The sequence below is a fragment of the Trachymyrmex septentrionalis genome, unplaced genomic scaffold (assembly GCF_001594115.1).
Source record: "Trachymyrmex septentrionalis isolate Tsep2-gDNA-1 unplaced genomic scaffold, Tsep1.0 scaffold37, whole genome shotgun sequence".
NCBI classification, from domain to species: domain Eukaryota; kingdom Metazoa; phylum Arthropoda; class Insecta; order Hymenoptera; family Formicidae; genus Trachymyrmex; species Trachymyrmex septentrionalis.
This window is the reverse complement of record NW_017305536.1, coordinates 4,541,307-4,551,875: the sequence shown is the minus strand read 5'-3', so window position 1 is coordinate 4,551,875 and position 10,569 is coordinate 4,541,307. Positions and strand designations below refer to the sequence as shown.

Here is a 10,569-nt window from a genome sequence, read left to right as displayed (position 1 = left end):
TATATATATATACATATATATATATATATATATATATATATATATAAAATAAGAGAGAAACTTTATTTGTTTATTCACAATTATTCAAATATGATGTAAATACATTACTTTAATATCTTCTGGGCTAATTATTGCATAAAAATATTACTTTTAATATTACTCAATTTTCTTTCGCAAGTATGATTTTCTATAATAATCTAAGAACATGTAGAATACGATAACAACTTGAGACATGTAAATGTATGCTAATGGTTTCCGCGTTGGTTCACAAGACGGTAGAAGTGCTTGGAACGTATGGATCACCATAATAGTAAATTGAATCTGAAACGAAGAAAATTGTGTTGAGTTTCAGCGTAATAAATGAAGACACATTTTTACAATAACCACTTCGCGCATATCTTTTAACAGCTAATAAAAAGTTTACGAATGTGAAATATTTACTCAAAAATTTCCTAGATTGAAGTTGTCTAAAAATATTTAAACGTTCCATTAAAAAATTATTCCGAAGAAAGTAAATAAATATTTTCACGCCGTGTAAAAGTAGTAAGGACACATAATATTCACATATAGTGCATATAGTCGCTTGACGAATTCGATATACCGCATGCAAAAAAGCACACGCCATTTTGCCCTTCCTCGTCCAACCTGACCGGAATTCTAGAGCGCAAAAGCGCTCCGCGCGAAATTAAACAACCACGTAACCCGATAAATCGTTCCGTCGATATCGCTGGAAATAAAAATTCTCTGGTAACGGATTATTTAATTAAAAACGGTACTGCGAGCCTTCGTCCACCCGTCTCCCTGCCCCTCGCTGTTACGCTCAAATGCAAACCGAATTGAGATTCGACGAGAACACATGTGATTCTGCAAGCAGCGCTTACGGAACTTTTCAATCCCTCGTGAAAAGCCAGTTATCGAGTTACAGGAGCGCTGTAACCACAATGAAGTCCGCGTATATATGAACATATCACGCGAAACGCGCTATTCCATATGCCCGTATGAATCTGGTATTGGAAAGTAATGCTTTTCGAAACTTATCAAATCGAATGTGGAAATCTTATTATCTTGAAACAGCGATGGCTAAAAATAAGTTGGAACATCGTACAATACAATATCGTATAATGAATGTAAATTGATGTAAAATAATTACATACCAGTTGCAAACGTGTTACATATTTTTTCCAAGGAGCTACTATTTTCTGCATTTTTGGTCCCAAACAAGCACAAAGATAATATATATACATAATTACATGTACTACGCAATTGGGCATCATTATAAAGGTCCACATGCCACCTGTAGATATAATATAAAAGTGAATCATTTTATAATTAGAATTGGTTAGAATTAAATCAATATATACATGTAATACTCGATATCTTTTTTGGTCGCGAAACATGATATTTATAACTTACTAAATTTTCTTCTAAAATCGTTACAATTATTGCATACCAGGTGCATATTTACAGGTAATCCATGCCAAAAAGAGAGTCACTGTGTGATGATATACGTGAAGAAATGAAATTTGATTATATTTTTTTCTAAAAATAAAAATCACAGTATCTGCAAGCTCAGTGATTTTTAGAATTAAGACCCACCATACCCATCGAGCCATCTGTAAATAATAATAAAATTCATTATCTAGAATGTTTCTATATTAAAAAGACTCTTCTATTGATTCATTTTTAACTTTACTTATATTAAATTATCGAAACTTTTATCTAAATTTTTTAATATAATCAGAATGAGCGATAATATAAAATTTAATTTTAATATAAATTTTAATCGTAGTTACTTACACTAAGCGACATAGAATCATCTGAAATGATAAAAGGTTCACATCCCATAGACAGATGTGTTGTATAGCCAGATGTAAGTAACTAGAAAACAGATAAGAAATTACAGTTCAGATTTAAAAATATTAATAGAGAAATATAAATAGGGAAAATATAAAATATTTATAACTAAAAAGTCTTTTATCGCAACATATATTAAGTTATTTATTTATTTATTACGTATACTTACGCCATAGAAAATAATTGCGCTTGCAGTTGCAACAAAAATGTTATAACATATCATAGTCTTGATAAGCGCATAAGGTTTTCTTTTTTTCATATAAAGTGGTCCGAGATAAAGCACAAAAGATAAATAAGCGAGTGAAATCAATATTACACCAAATGGATTTGACATCAAAGGCCAATCAGAAACTCTGGGATCTGAAAAGCGAAGAAAAAAAAAACACTCATCATAATAATATATTTAAGTTCGTGAAAAAGATTGACGTCGCAATTCGTAAAAAGGTTAAAAACGAAAAATTATCATACAAAGAAAAGAACTAAAGATTATATTATTTAATGAAAACATCTTCTCGACATACATAATTAAATAATTTTTGCTTATGATTATATTATTATACTATTAATTATAATATTATGCTATTATTATTTCTGGATTTTTATACATATTTTTTATAGTTTATATAATATTATATATGCAATCTTTTTCATAAATATAAAATTTAACTAATATACAATAATACTTTATCTGTCTACTTACCCGAAATTTCATCGATAAGATAATGATAAATATCTATAATTCCCATATCCTAGAAAATAAAATCAATAAAAGGAAGACAAAGTGATTACTGTTCACATTAATATTAAACAAATCTAAGGAAAATTTAATAGCCAATAAACCTATAGAAATAATATAATACACGGAGAGAATTTTTTCTTAGAATTTACCCTGAAAATATTATATGATACTCGTGGGTCGATACATCATTGTATTTTGAAGAATTTTATGTAAACCTCTCTCATTCATTAATAAAACTACAATAAAATATAAAATAAGTTCGATTAATTTTACTGAAATGTATGCACTTAATTTTACTCAAATGCATAAAAATCTTTAAAATATTGTATTGTATCACAACTACCATATTTTCAGGATAAATTGTAACAGAAAATTCTCTTCGTGTAACAATAAAGATATGTTACATTATGGATGAAGTTACAGAGTGATATCGCATGTGTATGTGATGGAGGGGATAAGTGAAACTCTCATAATCATTGAACTTTTGTCACGCAGTTGATTGCTGATCGATTAAACGTAGTGTCGGGTCAGCCTTCTACACGCAAAAAAATATTTTACTGCTTCAACAAAAAAGAATATATTATAGCTGTTTTTTATACCGACAGAAAATTATGTATCTTACATATAGAATTTATAGCACAAAAATTCTATCTCTGTCATTTATATGATTAGATGCAGTATATATCTAATATCGCAGTACTTGCTAGAAATTTATCTATTTTAGCTATTTTTCGTACTTAGATCATTTTCGCTATAACTGCAATATCACTTTTTTGAGTGTACCGAAATATCTATGTAGATAGAATTAATTTTGAATAAAATAGAGAGATATTTCAAACAGAGAAACATGACAATTTATTAGTAAACACTAGTTTAGACAATAAAAAATTATTCTCTGCGCTTGTTAATTTTAGTGGAGATTTAATCTGATCCTCTATATTTATAAAAGCCAGCACACACACATCGCTTATATAATCCCCTAAAAATTAATTGCTGTTAACACCTTGACATAAATCTATTTTTTTTTATCATTTTATTTAATATCGTGATATAGCATATAGCAACAAATAACAATACAATTTTGATTTGTATGAACAGTAACAGTTTTAGACATATTGTTTTATTTAATTGCGACAGTATATAGTAACAATGCAATTTTTATTCGTACGATCGATAACATTTCTAGACATATCTATTAACCCTTCACTGGCATCATGAAATTTTCGATCATGGCTTGCAGTTTGAGGTGTTAAGAGTTACTACCATTTTTTTTATTGTTTCGGATTATATAAAAATCTGAAAAAATTCTTGTATACTTGTGAAACTTTTAACAAGTTTTTACAGTAATAGAAGTTGGATTGTAATTTATTAATTTTTTTATATTTTGAGATCGGAGTTTGTAAGAGATTTGAAAAAACGTGATATATGGGTTAAAAATTCATAACTTTTATATGAGTAAATGAAAAGAAATCCTTTTAAGCTATAATACTGAAGGATATGTACTTAAAAAAAAATAAATGTTAGCTTTAAAAAGTTGAATTATTTGAGAACATAAAAATAAAAATTTTTATGAGTTAAAAAATGTAGTAAGACGCAGACGTTTCTTCTATATTACAAAAATCTATTAACACAACATTTTTTAATATTAATATAAAAAATATGTAAAGTGCAAAAATATATTTATAAAAAAAATATACATTCATTGGCACAAAAAATAATAACAAACGTAGAAAAATTAATTTTTAAACAAAATTTCTATAACCGTTGAAATTATCATAAAAAACATGTAAAATACGAAAAAGAATAAAAAAAGTTTTAAAATAAATACTTACGTGGATTGCACTTTGGATCATTGAGGGTGTAGACACGACTTTTACTCGTCCTTGCAACGAAACAAATAACTGCATTGGCGAGTACACATACGAAATCATTATCATCGAGTTTTTTTAGGATGTGATAGCGAACTCTGCCATCTGTCCATTTTCTTAAAAAGTTCACAATTAAAATATCGACTGTGCCTTAAAAATTTCACGGTGCTAGGTAGAGAGTTAAATATGAATATTTTATATTATCAAACACACACACACACACACACACACACACACACACACACACACACACACACACACAGTATTTTAAATACACTTCCATATTATCGCATTATAATATGTACAATAATAATACTTTGGCATATTTGAGGCTGCGAATAAAGGATTGAGATAAGGTGAAGTGAAATAAGCAATTTAATCCGCGATTAATTTAACAAAATCGGTTTTATTGAGCTCTTGGATTATATGTCTTCGGAGTTTAACAATCAAATCTTTTCTATGCTTGCGAGATTGCTCGCTCGTTCTCAATCTCTTCGAGATATCCCGGTAAAAAATTGTTTATGCATGAATCTAAAATAAATAAGGCGAAAATTACCTTTTTAATTATTTTTAATATTTTCACATTACTATTATTATTTCTATTATACTAAAAAATAATTTTACAAAAGAAAAAAAGATGTATGAACATGTATAGATATATTTTATATATAATTATATGTTTGTGAATATTTATGTGTGTTTATGTATGTTTATACACATTTATACATATTCATACATGAAAAATTTTTTACCAGGATCTTTCTTAAATAATCAAGATTTTTTTCCGCGAGTTATCGTTATTTATCACACGTGTACAATTTAAAATAAAGATATTTAAGCTCTTAAAACAGTTATTTAAATGTCGAGAATGAAAATTATGGAATTGTTTTATATATTTATTTTAACTGAGCGACATACTGTGCAAAAAAAAGTACTTGTCAAGTGTCAACAGAAATCCGAAAATAGAAAATGCGTTTAAATGCCTATAGTCTTCATGGAAACTGAGTCGGTCGTATGTACAAGTAATGTTATGTATTTATTCGGACCTTGCAATTTTAAGCCGAGTCGTGGTGATGTAATAATCGGAACAATACATATATTAGAAACGCCTTTGATTTGTATTAAAATCTAAATTTATGGAATATAATAAGTGTAATGAAATTGAAAATCATTCTTCCGGAAATCAAACGAACTTTATTAATTACGATTAATGAAAAGGGATAAACACTTATTAAAAACTGAGCATTTTAGCAACAATTAAAATACACACCTTTGGAGAAAGATTTGGCAATCTCTTCTCACATTGTGACTTTAATTTGTACATGTCCATCGACATTTAAGAAACCAACTCTTGTGTGAATAATATTGATGTTAACAACCACTCGTGTTGGTAACCTACTGCGCATTGCGTTCATCTGCAGGCCAAGAACCCCTAACGTCGGCTTAGAACGCAGGGTTGTAATTGATGAACAAAACGCCCCGTGAAGAATTCATCGTCAAATATAGCTAAAATATTAAATAAAACATTAAATAAAAAAGAATGATATAATAAAATCAATAAAAATCACGTATTTTTTTCTTATATGACATTAAATATATATACAATTTTACAATTTATCTTCAGATTTTTATTTTACATAGTAACATTTTTATATTGTAAATTATTATAAGATCTTATAATATAGATATAAATAAAAAAGAAGTTTATAAATTATAAGCACAACTTTATCCTTTTTTTATGTATTTAATATGTTATTTATTATATAATAATTTATGTTTTAACAACATCTCCTATATTATTTAAATAACCACATTGGGATAATAAATTCTGAGGCTACATATTTTATATTAGATTGATCGATAATAATAAAAAAAAATATTTCACGTGTAAAAATTGAGTTGAGATGGATGCAAGTATACAGCCATGGTGACAAATTATATTCTAGTATCGACGTATGGCTTCTTAGTTATTTAAATGTGGATTAGCCGACTTCATACTTGTCTTGATATTACGATTCGGGTTGAGAAGATAGTCACGAATTGACCTTTTCTTAGTATTAGAAATTTATTGCTCGACCTCCCTTAATCAGATCATTCAACTACTGCGTTTCGCATAATTGAACCGGACAAATTGATTTCCGTGTCTGGAATTCGTTATTTCTTCCTTTCCTCTCTCTCTCTCTCTCTCTCTACGGAAATCGAAAAGCAGGTATATGCTTTTTATTTGCATTTTTGCAAAGAAAAGTTTGTGATAAGAAAAGGAATTTTATATGAATTTTATATAGAACTATACATCTAGAAAATATATATGTAAAATCTTATAATAATTTACATTGTTAAGAAAACAAAACATATAGAAAATAATTACTAAACGTATAGCTAAAAAGATATTTGCAATGCACTAGAACGAAGTTGAAACCTGGGAATATATTGAATACCTATAAGAAGTTTATAATTGAAAACTTATAATTAAAATTGAATACTTTTTAAGCTATTAAAATATAAAATAAATATTTTTTACTTATCTATTTTTGAAATATTAAATGCTAAAAAGTCAAATTTTTTATATAATGTTTGATAATATATTTAATCATTATATTACTTTCTTTTTAATGATACTCTACTTTTTCGGTTTTAGCTATTAATTTAAATAAGAAAAACAGGGACATCTAAATAATATGTGCATAAATAATTTAAATAAAATGTATAAACATTTTAATAATTGTAAGAAAATATTATTTAAGATTTTTCGTCGATGCCATCTATCTATTTCAAGAGCAACATTATTAAAAGTTTATCGATGAAACATTTACTATTAATATGATTACTAAAACAATATTTTATTTACTTACTAGCATAAAATTATTTATCAACAAATAGTATATGAATGAAAGACAATTATTTTTTATGTAACATTTTTCTCTGGTAACATTATGTATTTACCTTATTATTGAAGATATTATCTACTGATGATAGAACCTTATTTACCGGTAGAAGTTTATATGGGGCCTACATAAAAAATGTTTTAATAACTTTCCTTACTTATCTACTTCTTTCTTACTTATCAAAAATATATTGTAGATTATGAAATAATTTATCATCATATTACAATAATATAATGCGTCTTTAGTCTTGTGATAACGCAACTTTTTGCATTTGTATCTAAACAAAAAAATAACATACATTTCAATCATTAAATTATGAATTTTTTATTATGTTAAAAGAATTAAAAATTTGTATTGATAATTACAATTAAGCTATACATAAATATTATAAATGTAAAAAATATAAAAATAATTTATCATTAAAGAAATAGTTTTTATATAATATTGGATATATCAGCAATTCAGTTTAGAAATGTTTATCCCAAATACTATTTAACACCATCTTTAAGAAGATATCTATAAATCTCTTGCTTTCAAGGTCTCGAAGAGTTAATAAGTGACTAGATTGTGTGTGAACATTCTTTATATCCAAGGGGGTGAATAATATATGTATAAGTATACTGGTAAACACTTGAAACAAATTATGTAAGCCTTTAACTTATAGAAGTATAGCTCAGAGACAGTTTAAGTCATAAAGTACAAGGTGCACATACGAAGAGAGAATAGGGAAAAATTGCTTGGGAAGGCTACTTTCACACATATTTGCATAAGTGGCTGCATCTAAAATTTAATAGGGAACAGAAGGGGCACTTTTGAAACGTATCATCTTATCTTGGTTAAGGATGTATTAAAGATGAGTTAGACGAATTACATGAAACTTTATTATTAATGACTTACTTTATTAAATTACTTTATTATTAATGATTTTAATTACCGTTATCTTTAACATAAATGTGCTTTAAAATTATAATTTTAGAAAAGTAGAGCAAAGAATGTTTGAAAATAATGTATGGAACTTATTGTTTTATGAGTTTATTTAGAAATATATAAAAATAAATTACATACAGCTACTACATACTATATATTCATCTCATAAATATACAGAGCATTTCTGTTATAAAAACAAATTAAAGTTATATTTTTAAGAAATATTCTTACATTAATTGTTTTTTGTTACAACAGTATTTCAAATATTTACACTCATTCCTTGCAAATCTCTAATCGCAATAAGAATTAACTTAATATGAGCGTTAGTTCTTGCAATAGCTTTTCGTAAATTCGCTATTTGTTGCTCAAGTAACGTGATCCGTATATTTATAACGATTAAAGCTTCATCCAAAGTGAATTCAATATAATGTCCTAAACCAACATCCAATAAAATCTTAGAAGCATCTAGAACGTGTGCTTGAATGAAGAAATTATTTCGAATATCGACTTTAGTCTTGAAACCAGTTTTTTCAACGTTGGTATCTTGAAACGTCGTTATCACTGATTTCAATTGTAAAAATTCGGCAACGTCAGCATTTTTAGTGTTAAGTTTTTCAGCCAGTTTTGCAAGATCGGCTTTCAGCACGTCATTTATGAAGGTCTCAAATTGTAAGATCTTCTGTTGAATTTGTGGATCCATAATTAAGCTCTTGCACTATAAAATACAAAAAATGAGATTAGTTTACATATATATAAAACGTAGCGAATGAAAAATTCAAACATTAAAATCAGACAAGATGCTTCAGTATTTTCCCACTGAAACTGTACTATGTAATTTGCACATCTCTGGAGATTTGTACCCTGATTTTGTAATTTTTAACGACAGTGTCGATCATTATGTTGTGGTTACATAGATAGTATCCTTGGTAAAAAAGCTGGGCAAAAATAATATAACAATGCTGAACTGTCGTTACAGAATAAGTATACTGAATAAGAATTTGAAAGATAGAAAATTTCTGTTAGACACAGCAATGCAGGAGACTGCAAGTGGGTTTGATTCCAATAGCCTAAGGAATTTTCTGAATGGAGCATTCGCCGTTTGGTTTCACAATAAAAAAAGTGCCTTACCAACCATGATGATTATTAACAAGTTAGTTGATTCCAATGTCTGAATTTTTCATCTGCTACATTTCATTTGACTGCTCCTAGTACGTATAAAGAGAGAGAACAGATAGATTTAACAGATAGATTTTATAGATAGATTTAAATAATATGATGTTCGGAACGCGCAAATATCCATATGGTATACAATCGTGTAGAGGTGTAGAGTAAGGAATGAGGAAAACAAAGTATAAAAAAATAATATGTATTATATTAAACAAAAGAACGTCATCAAACGTATCTCGCTAGAAGAATAGGTTATGTCACATCTAACAATTATACACACGTTTTGTTTACATTTTGTTTTGTATGATGATACCAATATTACTCACATTATCGGATTTAGGTTAAAATGTGCCAGAGTCAAAGAAAATCAAACTATAAATCTTTTTAGTAAATACAACATTTTTACACTATATTGTGATAATCTGACCATGCGTCGCATTATGCGATATTTTGATCTAGCGGAATTATCAATAAACAACACGTTCAGTGATGGTGAAGCAACAGCTGCTAAGGAAGATTCCGACCAGATTCTAGTCTGTCGATTTTTTAGATAAAAAAATATTTCTTTAAAAACCATTAATTCTTATTGTATACATATTTCTACTTTTAATTATTTATTTCGTATATCAATAATTTTTTACACTATGCATATAGTATAAAAATGCATCAAATATTAAACAAAATTTATTCTTAATTTAGTATTTTTAATTAAATACATATTTATATATTTGTACATATTAATATTTGTTTTTAACTAAATGCTTTGATATAAATAGTAATTTTTTAATGATAAAATTTATGTGTAATATTACCTGGATTGGAAGGTATATGTATAATAAGCAGATTCTTACAACAACCACACACAATGTTATGAGTTGCACATTCTGCATATTTTATATATATATAAAGAAACACCCTTTATTTCTCAGAAACTAACTATCGCATTTTATTAAAATTGATAAAAACATAATTTGTTTAAATAATTAAAGAAGTAAAAATTTATAATTTCTAATAAAAAAAATTAACATTTATAATGTGTTAAATTTATCATAGAATTTATAAACAATGATAAACAATTAGCAATTAACAAAAAGGCAATTGGGAATTAGCACTGTAAACGGCAGTTTAC

At 27.0% G+C, this 10,569-nt stretch overlaps 2 protein-coding genes across 3 annotated transcripts; both read right to left on the bottom strand.

Annotated features, from left to right (window-relative positions):
* Positions 1 to 129: 129 nt before the first annotated feature.
* On the bottom strand, positions 130 to 4,505 carry LOC108750668 (elongation of very long chain fatty acids protein AAEL008004-like). Its single transcript, XM_018490309.1, has 7 exons — positions 4,426 to 4,505; positions 2,555 to 2,603; positions 2,024 to 2,214; positions 1,798 to 1,878; positions 1,451 to 1,613; positions 1,155 to 1,294; positions 130 to 321 (listed from the first exon to the last, which is right to left on the bottom strand). The coding sequence occupies exons 1-7, from the start codon at positions 4,498 to 4,500 to the stop codon at positions 157 to 159; spliced, it is 864 nt and encodes a 287-aa protein (XP_018345811.1). The 5' UTR covers positions 4,501 to 4,505; the 3' UTR covers positions 130 to 156.
* A 4,018-nt stretch (positions 4,506 to 8,523) lies between these two features.
* On the bottom strand, positions 8,524 to 9,871 carry LOC108750670 (protein UXT homolog). Of its 2 annotated transcripts, XM_018490312.1 has the most exons (3): positions 9,767 to 9,871; positions 9,402 to 9,478; positions 8,524 to 8,988 (listed from the first exon to the last, which is right to left on the bottom strand). In XM_018490312.1, the coding sequence occupies exon 3, from the start codon at positions 8,971 to 8,973 to the stop codon at positions 8,533 to 8,535; it is 441 nt and encodes a 146-aa protein (XP_018345814.1). In that variant the 5' UTR covers positions 8,974 to 8,988; positions 9,402 to 9,478; positions 9,767 to 9,871; the 3' UTR covers positions 8,524 to 8,532. The 2 variants fall into 2 exon arrangements, with proteins under 2 accessions (XP_018345814.1, XP_018345813.1); XM_018490311.1 differs by lacking the exon at positions 9,402 to 9,478.
* Positions 9,872 to 10,569: the final 698 nt, after the last annotated feature.